The following is a 13049-nucleotide window of genomic DNA, read 5'->3' on the forward strand; positions in this document are numbered from 1 at the left end:
AATCCCCAAAATGGGGAGAGAACCCCCCAAAAACCGGGGAGAACCCCCCCAAAAAACGGGAAAAAAACCCCAAAAAAACCGGGAAAAAAAAAAAACCAAAAAAAGGGAGAAACCCCCCCAAAAAAACGGGGAGAAACCCCCCAAAAAACGGATCCCGGCTGAGGGGGGGGGGGGGGACACCCCAAACCTTCACTCAGTGGGGAGCCCCGAAAATGAGTCTGGGGTCCTTCAGAAATCCCCTCTGCTGCCCCCCAGGCAGCGCGGGGGGGGCTCAAGGGACCCCAAAATCCCCCCGGGGACCCCAAAATCCCCCCGGGGACCCCAAAACCCCCCCGGGGATCCCAAAATTCTCCCGGGGACCCCAAAACCCCCCCAGGGATTTGGGGAGCGCCTTCAGTGAGTGGAAGGGGGAGGAAAGAAATAATGGAGGGGTCTCCGGGGGGTCCCCCTCCCCACCTGAGCGGGCTAAGCTCATCCCCCCCCCAAAAAAAAAAAAAAAAAATAGGGGAGGGGCTGAGCGCTGAGACCCCCGCCCCAAAAATAAAAAATAAAATAAAATAAAATAAAAATTTAAAAAAAAATTTTAAAAAAATTAAATTAAAATAAAACAAAATAAAATAAAATAAAATAAAATAAAATAAAGTGAAATAAAATAAAATAAAATAAAATAAAATAAAATAAAATAAAATAAAATAAAATAAAATAAAATGAAATAAAATAAAATAAAGTGAAATAAAATAAAATAAAATAAAATAAAATAAAATAAAATAAATAAAATGAAATGAAATAAAATAAAATAAAGTGAAATCAAATCAAATCAAATAAAGTGAAATAAAATAAAATAAAATAAAGTGAAATAAAATAAAATGAAATGAAATAAAATAAAATAAAATAAAATAAAATAAAATAAAATAAAATAAAATAAAGTGAAATAAAATAAAATAAAATAAAGTGAAATAAAATAAAACAAAATAAAATAAAATAAAATAAAATAAAATAAAACAAAATAAAATAAAATAAAATAAAGTGAAATAAAATAAAATGAAATAAAATGAAATAAAATAAAATAAAATAAAATAAAGTGAAATAAAATAAAATAAAATAAAGTGAAATAAAATAAAATGAAATGAAATGAAATAAAATAAAATAAATAAAATAAAATAAAATAAAATGAAATAAAATAAAATGAAATAAAATAAAATAAAATAAAGTGAAATAAAATAAAATAAAATGAAATAAAATAAAATAAAATAAAATAAAATAAAGTGAAATCAAACAAAATAAAATAAAATAAAATAAAATAAAATAAAATAAAATAAAATAAAATAAAATAAAATAAAATAAAATAAAATAAAATAATAAAATAAAATAAAACCCACAGCAGCTCCTCCCTTTGGGGGGGGGGTGGATCCTTCATCTTCAGCGCGAGCCCCCCCCACATTGAGGCGGGGTCCCGAGGGGGGGTCGCGGGGCGGGGAGGGGTCCCGGATTGTGAGGAGGGGGTCCCCTAAGTCCTGCGGGGGTCGCTCTTGGCGAAGAGGCGGCTGTGCCAGTAGTCGGGGTTGTCGAAGGCGCAGTCCGAGGCCTCGAGGCTCCGCAGGGGCTTCATGGGGGTCGCGGGGGCGAGCTGGGGGTGGGCGGGGGGCAGCACCGCCTCCATCTCCTCGTAGCCCTGCTCCTCCTCCTCCTCCCGCCCCCGGGCGGGGGTCGCGGGGGGCAGCGAGCGGCTGAGCCGCGGCTGTTTGTTCATGTATTCGTAATCTTCATCTTCATCATCATCGTCATCACCATCCTCGGCGGCCCCCCGGGGGTTTTGGGTGGGGGGTCCCGCGGGGTCCGAGGTCACCTCCATGTACTCGTAGCCCAGTTCTTCCAGGGAGGCCGGGCGGGGCTGGGGGGAGACCCCCGGGGGTCGCCGGTTCATGTATTCGTACTCTTCCTCCTCCTCCTCCTCCTCTTCCTCGCGCGCGGCCGGCGCCGAGCCCCCCGGGGGGTCTGGGGGGGGCGCACAGAGGTCAGGGACCCCCCCCCCCAGAACCGAGCCGGGGTGGGGGGCTTCACCCCCGCTCAGCCCGGCCCGGAAGGATGAAGGAGCAGCCCCAAAATGATCCAAAAAACCCAAAAAAACCCCAAAAAAAACCCAAAAAAGGGGATGGAACACCCCGAAAACCTAAAAAATGGGGGTGGAACACCCCAAAAACCCAAAAAATGGGGGTGGAACATCCCAAAAAACGGGGGTGGAACACCCAAAAAAACCAAAAAGAGGGGTGGAACACCCTGAAACCCAAAAAAACGGGGGTGGGACCCCCAAGAAACGGGGGTGGAACCCCCAAAAACTCCAAAAAACGGGGGTGGAACACCCCAAAAACAAAAAAACGGGGGTGGAACACCCCGAAAACCAAAAAAAAGGGGGTGGAACACCCCGAAAACCCCAAAAAAATGGGGGTGGAACCCCCAAAAAACGGGGGTGGAGCACCCCAAAAACTCAAAAAAACGGGGATGGAGCACCCGAGAACTCAAAAAAATGGGGGTGGAACACCCAAAAAAAACCAAAAAGGGGGGTGGAACACCCCAAAAACCCCCAAAAACAGGGGTGGAACACCCCAAAACCGAGGGTGGAACACCCCAAAAACCCCCAAAAATGGGGGTTCCACCCCGGAGGCACAGGAACCCCCAAAATTAGGGGATGGACCCCCCCCCAGAGGCACAGGAGACCCCAAACCCTGCGGGATGGGACCCCCACAAAGCCCCCCACGGGTGAGGAAAACCCCAAAATCCAACCCAAAGGGATGAGACCCCCCCCCTCCCCAAGCCCCCCAGCCCCACCCCAGCAGGGTGGGACCCCCATAAAGCCCCCCACGGATGAGAGGACCCCCAAAAACCGGCCCCAACCGGACAGAACCCCCCTCCCCAAGCCCCCCAGCCCCATCCCAGCGGGATGAGACCCCCACAAAAGGACCCCCATGGATGCGGGGAGCCCCAAAACCTGATCCAAGAGGATGAGACCCCCCCTCCCCAAGACCCCCAGACCCTGTCCAAAGAGACAGAACCGCCCCAAAAGGACCCCCACGGATGAGAGGACCCCCAAAAACCGGCCCCAACCGGACAGACCCCCCCTCCCCAAGCCCCCCAGCCCCACCCCAGCAGGACGAGACCCCCTCAAAGCCCCCCACGGATGCGGGGAGCCCCAAAACCCGATCCAGTGGGACAAGACCCCCCCTCCCCAAGCCCCCCAGCCCCACCCCAGTAGGATCAGAACCCCCAAAGACCCCCATAGATGTGGGAGCCCCAAAACCCGATGCAAAGGAATAGGAGCCCCCTCCCCAAGACCCCCAGCCCTACCCCAGCAGGACGAGGCCCCCCCCCGCAAAGACCCCCATGGATGGGGGCAGCCCCAAAACTCACCCCAATAGGATGGGACCCCCCACTCCCCAAGACCCCCAAGGACAGCGGGAGCCCCAAAACCCAACCTGATGGAACAAGACCCCCCTCCCCAAGCCCCCCAGCCCCACCCCAGCAGGATGGGACCCCCACAAAAGGACCCCCATAGATGGGGGAGCCCCAAAACCCGATCCAAAGGAATAGGAGCCCCTCCCCAAGCCCCCAGACCCTGTCCAAAGAGACAGAACCGCCCCAAAAGGACCCCCACGGATGAGAGGACCCCCAAAACCCGACCCAAACAGACAGAACCCCCCTCCCCAAGCCCCCCAGCCCCACCCCAGCAGGACAAACCCCCCCCAAAGCCCCCTCCTCACCGCGGGGGGCGCAGCCGGGGGTGACGTAGCCGTTGGGGTCCTCGTCGGCGGGGGGCTGGGGGCCGGGGGGCGCGGGGGGCAGGCTCTCCCGCTGGGACAGGTAGGCGCTGTCCCCCCGCGAGCGCAGGCTGCGGCACAGGCTGCCCCCCAGGGACCCCCCCGAGCCCCCCAGCTCCAGCTCCGAGCCCGTGCCGCGACCCTCGGAGCACTCGGACACCGTGCGACCCCCCGAGCCCCGGCGGGGCCGCCGCGCCGGCCGCGACCCCCCGGGCTGGGGACACAGGGGAGGGGTCAGGGGGGCACCCCAAACCTGAGCCGGGACCCCAAACCTGAGCCGGGACCCCAAAACCAGCCCGGGACCCCAAACCTGACACGGGACCCCAAACCTGAGCCGGGACCCCAAAACCAGCCCGGGACCCCAAATCTGAGCCGGGACCCCAAACCTGAGCCGGGACCCCAAAACCAGCCCGGGACCCCAAACCTGAGCCGGGACCCCAAAACCAGCCCGGGACCCCAAACCTGAGCCGGGATCCCAAACCTGGCACGGGACCCCAAAACCAGCCCGGGACCCCAAACCTCACCCGGGACCCCAAACCCAGGACCCCAAACCTGACCCGGGACCCCAAAACCTGACCCGGGACCCCAAATCTGACACGGGACCCCCCGGGCTGGGGACACAGCGGGGTCAGGGGGGCACCCCAAACCTGAGCCGGGACCCCAAAACCAGCCCGGGACCCCAAATCTGACACGGGACCCCAAACCCAGGACCCCAAACCTGACCCGGGACCCCAAATCCACCTCGAGAACCCCCGGGCTGGGGACCCAGCGGGAGGGGTCAGGGGGGCACCCCAAACCTGACACGGGACCCCAAACCTGACCTGGAACCCTAAATCCGCCCCGGGACCCCAAACTTGACATGGGACCCCAAACCCAGGACCCCAAACCTGACACGGGACCCCAAAACCACCCCGGGACCCCCCGGGCTGGGGACACAGGCGGGGTCAGGGGGGCACCCCAAACCCGCCCCGGGACTCCAAACCCGCCCCGGGACCCCCCCCCCATGGGGTACTGTCACCGACAGTAAGAGGGGGGGACCCAAACGGGAACCCAACCCCGAGCCCCCCAAACCCCCCCGAGCCCCCCGAGCCCCCCGAGCCCCCCGAGCCCCCCGTACCTGGCGGGGGCAGCCCAGGCCGGGCTGGTTCATGGGGATGTACCCGGCGGGGGCGCTCAGCAGGCTGGGGCTCTGCGGGGACAGCGAGGGACACGGGGTGGCACCCAGGGGACACCGCGGGGACACCGAGGGGACACGGGGTGGCACCCAGGGGACACCGAGGGGACATGGGGGTGGCACCCAGGGGACACAGGGGACATGGGGGGACACCGAGGGGACACCGCGGGGACACGGGGTGGCACCCAGGGGACACCGAGGGACACGGGGGTGGCACCCAGGGGACACCGAGGGGACACGGGGGTGGCACCCAGGGGACACCGAGAGGACATGGGGAGGAACACGGGGTGGCACCCAGGGGACACTGAGGGGACACGGAGGTGGCACCTAGGGGACACCGAGGGGACACGGGGACACGAGGACCCCCGTCTGGTGGGGGATTGGGGGGGCTCGGGGGTTGGGTCCTGGTGTCACACAGGGGTTTGGGAGGTGACACGGGGTCCCTGGGTGTGACATTGGGTCCTGGAAGGTGACACGGGGTCCCGGGGTGTGGCACGGGGCAGGGGGGGGGCACAGGGTCCCGGAACATGACGTGGGGTCCCGGGGTGTCACTGGGGGTCCCGGGGTGTCCCACAGTGTCCCCCGATGTCACTCGGGGTCCCGGGGTGTCACTGGGGGTCCCGGGGTGTCCCACAGTGTCCCCCGATGTCACTCGGGGTCCCGGGGTGTCCCACAAGCTCTCCCAGCCCCAAGCCCCCCAGGAGGGTGGGCTCTGGACCCCCCCCTTGCTCTGCCCCCCCAGCTCCCCCTCCCCATCCTGCCAGGACCCCCAATCCCCCCCAGACCTCCTGACCCCCCAATCCCCCCCGATCCCCCCCAGACCCCTAATGCCCCACATCCCCCAATCCCCCCCGATCCCCCCGAGCCCCCCCAGATCCCCCCAATCCCCCTGACCCCCCAATCCCCCCCGATCCCCCCCTGACCCCCCAATCCCCCCCAGACCCCTAATGCCCCACATCCCCCAATCCCCCCCGATCCCCCCAGACCCCCCCAGACCCCCCGATCCCCCTCAATTCCCCCGAGCCCCCAATCCCCCACAGACCCCCCAATCCCCCCCAATCCCCCCCGATCCCCCCCTGACCCCCCAATCCCCCCTGATCCCCCCCAATCCCCCCAGACCCCCCCCGACCCCCCAATCCCCCCCAGACCCCTAATGCCCCACATCCCCTGATCCCCCCGAGCCCCCCAATCCCCCCCAATCTCCCCAATCCCCCGATCCCCCCCTGACCCCCCGATCCCCCCCAGACCCCTAATGCCCCACATCCCCCAATCCCCCCCAATCCCCCCGATCCCCCAATCCCCCCCGATCCCCCGCAGACCCCCCAATCCCCCCGGATCCCCCCCAATTCCCCAATCCCCCCCAGACCCCTCATGCCCCCCGATCCCCCCCGACCCCCGCAGCCCCCCGGGGGTCTCACCCGGGCGCAGCCGCCCCTCGGGCGCTGCGGGCCCAGCCCGGGCGCGAGGCCGAAGGCCACGTCCAGCTCCTCCTCCTCCTCCTCCTCCTCCAGCTCCAGCGTCTCCACCTCGTCCAGCTCCTTGTCGCTGAGGGTGGGGGGCTCGCCGGGGGGCGCGGCCCCGCTCTCCTGCTGCGGGGGGGGTCAGGGTTGGGGTCTGGGGGGGTCCTGGGGGTCTGGGAGGGGTCTGGGGGGGTCTCACCTTGGTCACCAGGTGTGGGGAGGGGTCCTGGGTCAGGGTTGGGGGGGTCTGGGGGGTCGGGGAGTGGTTTGGGGGGGTCTGGGGGCGGTTTGGGGGGCTCACCTTGGTCACCAGGTGTGGGGAGGGGTCCCAGGTCAGGGTTGGGGGGTTTGAGGGGTCTGGGAGGGGTCTGGGGGGGAGTTTGGGGGGGTTTGGGGGGGCTCACATTGGTTGCCAGGTGTGGGGAGGGGTCCCAGGTCAGGGTTGGGGGTTTGGGGGGATCTGGAGGATTTTGGGGGGGGTCCTGGAGGCTTTGGGGGCTCACCTTGATGACCAGGTAGTGCAGGGGGGTTTTGGGAGGTCCTGGGGGGCTCACCTTGATGACCAGGTAGGGCGGGGGGGTTTGAGGGGGCCTGGGGAGGTTTGGGGGCTCTGGGGGTATTTTGTGGGGTCCTGGGGGGTCTGGGGGTCCCGGGGGGCTCACCTTGATGACCAGGTAGCGCGGGGGGTTCTGGGGGGGTTCTGGGGAGGTTTGGGGGGGGTTTTGGGGGGGTTTTGGGGGTCCCGGGGGGCTCACCTTGATGACCAGGTAGCGCGGGGGGTTTGGGGGGGTCAGGGGGGTTTTGGGGGGGTCTGGGGGTCCCGGGGGGCTCACCTTGATGACCAGGTAGCGCGGGGGGTCGCGGGCCATGCGCGTGAACTCGTTGGCCAGCTCCTTGAAGGTGGGGCGGATGTTCTCATCGATCATCCAGCCTGGGGGGACACGGGGACAGCGACAGTCACCGGGGGGACACCGGGGAGGGGACACCGGGGTGGGGACAGGGTCACAGTGTGAGGACACGGCCCTGGGGTGGGGACAGGGCCATGGGCGGGGACACGGACAGGACGCAGCCTGGGGAGAGCAGCAGGACCTGCCCCACCCTGGAGACAGCCCTGGGGACAACCTGGTGACAACTCTGGGGACACCCTGGTGATAGCTCTGGGGACACCCTGGTGGCAGCTCTGGTGGCAGCTCTGGGGACACCCTGGTGACACCCTGGGGACACCATGGTGGCAGCTCTGGTGACACCACGGTGATAGCCTGGGGACACCCTGGTGGCAGCTCTGGGGACAGCAGCAGGAGCCTGCCAGCCCTGGTGGCAGCTCTGGGGACAGCCCTGTGGCAGCCCTGGTGGCAGCTCTGGGGACACCACGGTGATAGCCTGGGGACAGCCCTGGGGACAGACCTGAGGACAGCTCTGGGGACAGGAGCAGGACCCTGCCCAGCCCTGGGGACAGCCCTGGTGACAACCCTGGTGACAACCCTGTGGCAGCCCTGGTGACACCCTGAGGACACCCTGGTGACAGCCCTAGTGACAGCCTTGGTGACAGCCCTGGTGCCACTCTGATGGTAGCTCTGGTGACAGCCCTGGTGACAGCCCTGTCCCACCCTGGGGACACCCTGGGGACACCCTGGTGAAAGCCTGGGGACAGCCCTGGTGGCAGCCCTGGTGACACCGTGGTGGCACACTGGTGGCAGCCCTGGTGGCAGCCCTGGTGACACTCTGGTGGCACACTGGTGACACCGTGGTGGCAGTGCTGTGACAGCCCTGGTGACACCGTGGTGACACCGTGGTGACAGCCCTGGGGACATCCTGGGGACACCCTGGTGAAAGCCTGGGGACAGCCCTGGTGACAGCCCTGGTGCCACGCTGGTGACACCCTGGTGACACGCTGGTGGCAGCCCTGGTGACAGCCCGGTGGCAGCCCTGGTGGCACGCTGGTGACACCGTGGTGGCACACTGGTGGCAGCCCTGGTGACAGCCCGGTGGCAGCCCTGGTGACAGCCCGGTGGCACGCCGGTGGCAGCCGGTGGCGCTCACATTTCACCATCACCATGTAGACGTCGATGGTGCAGATCTGCGGCTGCGAGAGCCGCTCGCCCTTCTCCAGCAGGTCCGGCACCTCGGCCAGGCGGATCCCGGCGTACGGCTCGGCCCCGAACGTCATCATCTCCCACAGCGTCACCCCTGGGGACACCGGGACACCCTGTGAGCCACGGGACACCGGGGACACTGGGGACAATGGGGACACTGGGGACAGCCCGGCCAGGCGGATCCCGGTTCATGGCTCGGCCCCGAACGTCATCATCTCCCACAGCGTCACCCCTGGGGACACCGGGACACCGGGGACACCCGTGAGCTATGGGACACTGGGGACACCGGGGACAGCCATGAGCCATGGGGACACGGGGACAGCCATGAGCCACGGGACACTGGGGACATTGGGGACACTGGGGACAGCCATGACACCAGGGACAGCCCAGCCAGGTGGATCCCGGCGTACGGCTCGGCCCCGAACGTCATCATCTCCCACAGCGTCACCCCTGGGGACACGGGGACACCCGTGAGCCATGGGGACAGCAATGACACCAGGGACACTAGGGACAATGGGGACACCGGGGACAGCCGTGAGCCCTGGGGACAGCAATGACACTGGGGACACTGGGGACACTGGGGACACCAGGGACACCGGGGACACTGGGGACACGGGGACACTGGAGACACGGGGGACACCGGGACACTGAGGACAGAGGGGACAATGGGGACAGCGGGGACAGCGGTGGCTCACCGTAGCTCCAGACGTCGCTCTGGTGCGTGTACTTGCCGAAGTGGATGCTCTCCAGGGCCATCCACTTGATGGGCGTCTGCGGGAAAGGGACAACCGTGGGGACACCGTGGGGACACCGTGGGGACACCATGGGGACAGCGAGGGGACACCATGGGGACAACAGGGGGACACGGGCACAACCGTGTCAGGGTGGGTGACACAGAGGGGATGGGACAGTCCTGGGCACTGGGGACATGAAGGGATTGGGGTTCAAGGGGCCCCAGGGGTACTGAGGGGGTGACATGGATGGCATTTGGGGTGGCACCGATGCCATTTGAGGTGACACTGATGCCATTTGGGTGCCATTTCATGTGACACCAATACCATTGAGTGTCACACTGATGCCATTTGAGGGTCCCACTGATGCCATTTGGTGTGACACCAATGCCATTTGGGTGCCATTTGAGGTGCCACCAATGCATTTGAGGTGCCACCAATGCCATTGGGTGTGACACCAATGCCATTTGGATGTCACACCGATGCCATTGTGTGTGGCACTGATGCCATTTGAGGTGCCACCAATGCCGTTGGGTGTGACACCGATGCCACTTGGGTGCCATTGGGTGCGACATTGATGCCACTTGGGTGCCATTTGGGGTGACACCGATGCCATTTGGGGGTCCCACCAATGCCATTGGATGTCACACCGATGCCATTAGGCGTGTCCCAGAGTGGGTGACACTGATGCCACTTGGGGTGACACCAATGCCCCTTGGGGGTCCCACCAATGCCATTGGGGTGCCATTTGAGGTGCCACTAATACCATTGGGGGTGTCCCAGAGTGGGTGACACCGATGCCACTTGGGTGCCATTGTGTGTGACACTGATGCCATTGGGGGTGTCCCAGAGTGGGTGACAGATGCCATTTGAGGTGCCACCAATGCCATTTGGGGGTCCCACCAATGCCATTGGGGGTGTCCCAGAGTGGGTGACAGATGCCATTTGAGGTGCCACCAATGCCATTTGGGGGTCCCACCAATGCCATTGGGGGTGTCCCAGAGTGGGTGACACCGATGCCATTTGAGGTGCCACCAATGCCACTGGATGTCACACCAATGCCACTTGGGTGCCTTTTGAGGTGCCACTGATGCCCCTTGGGGGTCCCACCGATGCCATTAGGGGTGTCCCAGAGTGGGTGACATTGATGCGTTTTGGGGGTGACACTGATGCCATTGGATGTGACATCGATGCCATTTGGGTGCCATTTGGGGATCCCACCAATGCCATTGGGGGTGTCCCAAAGTGGGTGACACCGATGCCATTTGGGTGTCCCACCGATGCCCTTGGGTGCCATTTGGGGTGACACCGATGCCATTGGGGTCCCACTGATGCCCTTGGGTGCCATTTGAGGTGACACTGATGCCATTTGGGTGCCACACCGATGCCCCTGGGGGTCCCACCGATGCCATTTGGGGGTCCCACCAATGCCATTGGGGGTGTCCCAGAGTGGGTGACACCGATGCCATTTGAGGCGCCACCGATGCCATTTGGGGGTCCCACCGATGCCCCTGGGGGTCCCACCGATGCCATTTGGGGGTCCCAGCCCCGGCCCCCGCCCACCTTGACCTCGTTGTAGAAGTATTTCTTGTCGTCGGGGTAGAGCAGGTCGGCGATGCCGAAATCGGCCACCTGCGCCTGGCTGGGCGACTTGAGCAGCACGTTCCGGGCTGCCAGGTTCCTGTGCACCATGCGGTGCTCCTCCAGGTAGTACATCCCCTGAAAAATGGAAATAAATATTATTTTTAAATATAATTTTAATTTATTGATTGATTTATTTAATGTATTTATTATAGCTATTAATATTGGCTATATATTTTGTTATATCTAATATAACAGGCAGGTTCCTGTGCACCATGCGGTGCTCCTCCAGGTAGCACATCCCCTGAAAATGGGAATAAATATTAATTTTTAATATAATTTTAATTTATTCATTTAATTGTTTTAATATATTTATTATATCTATGTCATATTGGTTATATATTGTATAATATCTAATATAACAGGCAGGTTCCTGTGCACCATGCGGTGCTCCTCCAGGTAGCACATCCCCTGAAAATGGGAATAAAGATGATTTTTAAATATAATTTTAATTTATTTATTTAATAGATTTGTTATATGTATATATTATTGGTTATGTATTGTATAATATGTAACATATAATATAACAGGAAGGTTCCTGTGCACCATGCGGTGCTCCTCCAGGTAGTACATCCCCTGAAAATGGGAATAAATATTAATTTTTAATATAATTTTTATTGATTGATTAATTTATTTAATGTATTTATTATATCTATGTAATATTGGTTATATATTGAATAATGTATAATATAACAGGCAGGTTTCTGTGCACCATGCGGTGCTCCTGCAGGTAATACATCCCCTAAACATGGGGAGAAATTTTAATTTTTAATAGAATTTTAATTTCTTTATTTAATAGATTTATTATATCTATGTAATATTGGTTATATATTGAATAATATATAATATAACAGGCAGGTTCCTGTGCACCATGCGGTGCTCCTGCAGGTAGTACATCCCCTGAAAACGGGAATAAATATTAATTTTTAATATAATTTTTATTTATTAAATGTATTTAATAGATTATATGTATATATAGTCTATAATATAACCCTTCACCCCGTGTGACCCCTGGGTTTTTAGGATGCAGGAACACCCAGGATCCCCCCAAACCCCTCACCCCGTGTGACCCCTGGGTTCTCAGGATGCTCAGGACCCCCCCAGACCCCTCACCCCGTGTGACCCCTGGGTTTTTAGGATGCAGGAAGGTGCAAAAGCCCCCCCAGACCCCTCACCCCGTGTGCCCCCGGGGTTCTCAGGGCGCTCGGGACCCCCCCAAACCCCTCACCCCGTGTGACCCCTGGGTTTCTAGGATGGAAGGAACACCCAGGACCCCCCCAAACCCCTCACCCCGTGTGACCCCTGGGTTCTCAGGGTGCTCAGGATCCCCCCAGACCCCTCACCCCGTGTGCCCCTGGGTTCTCAGGATGCTCAGGACCCCCCCAGACCCCTCACCCCGTGTGACCCCTGGGTTTTTAGGATGCAGGAAGGTGCAAAAGCCCCCCCAGACCCCTCACCCCGTGTGCCCCCTGGGTTCTCAGGGCGCTCAAGACCCCCCCAAACCCCTCACCCCGTGTGCCCCTGGGTTCTCAGGACGCTCAGGACCCCCCCAGACCCCTCACCCCGTGTGCCCCCTGGGTTTCTAGGATCGAAGGAACACCCAGGACCCCCCCAGACCCCTCACCCCGTGTGACCCCTGGGTTTTTAGGACACTCAGGACCCCCCCAGACCCCTCACCCCGTGTGACCCCTGGGTTTTTAGGACACTCAGGATCCCCCCAGACCCCTCACCCCGTGTGCCCCTGGGTTTTTAGGACACTCAGGACCCCCCCAGACCCCTCACCCCGTGTGCCCCTGGGTTTTTAGGACACTCAGGATCCCCCCAGACCCCTCACCCCGTGTGACCCCTGGGTTTTTAGGATGCAGGAAGGTGCAAAAGCCCCCCCAAACCCCTCACCCCGTGTGCCCCTGGGTTCTCAGGGCGCTCGGGACCCCCCCAGACCCCTCACCCCGTGTGCCCCTGGGTTTCTAGGATGGAAGGAACACCCAGAACCCCCCCAAACCCCTCACCCCGTGTGCCCCTGGGTTCTCAGGGCGCTCAGGACCCCCCCAGACCCCTCACCCCGTGTGCCCCTGGGTTCTCAGGGCGCTCGGGACCCCCCCAGACCCCTCACCCCGTGTGCCCCTGGGTTCTCAGGA

The 13049-nt window shown here is 59.6% G+C and overlaps 1 protein-coding gene across 1 annotated transcript in view; it reads right to left on the reverse strand.

Annotated features, from left to right (window-relative positions):
• Nucleotides 1-1235: 1235 nt before the first annotated feature.
• The window catches only part of ERBB3 (erb-b2 receptor tyrosine kinase 3), a 28341-nt gene continuing 16527 nt past the window's right edge, over nucleotides 1236-13049 (reverse strand). Inside the window, exons 20-27 of the mRNA XM_064401017.1 lie at nucleotides 10834-10989; nucleotides 9235-9310; nucleotides 8487-8633; nucleotides 7280-7377; nucleotides 6405-6572; nucleotides 4930-5001; nucleotides 3724-4026; nucleotides 1236-1948 (exon numbers count right to left, since the gene is read on the reverse strand). Coding sequence (XP_064257087.1) covers nucleotides 1508-1948; nucleotides 3724-4026; nucleotides 4930-5001; nucleotides 6405-6572; nucleotides 7280-7377; nucleotides 8487-8633; nucleotides 9235-9310; nucleotides 10834-10989 — 1461 coding nt within the window. The 3' untranslated portion in view covers nucleotides 1236-1507. The remainder of the gene's footprint in view (nucleotides 1949-3723; nucleotides 4027-4929; nucleotides 5002-6404; nucleotides 6573-7279; nucleotides 7378-8486; nucleotides 8634-9234; nucleotides 9311-10833; nucleotides 10990-13049) is intronic.

The sequence above is a fragment of the Passer domesticus genome, chromosome 31 (assembly GCF_036417665.1).
Source record: "Passer domesticus isolate bPasDom1 chromosome 31, bPasDom1.hap1, whole genome shotgun sequence".
In the NCBI taxonomy this organism is placed as follows: Eukaryota; Metazoa; Chordata; class Aves; order Passeriformes; family Passeridae; genus Passer; species Passer domesticus.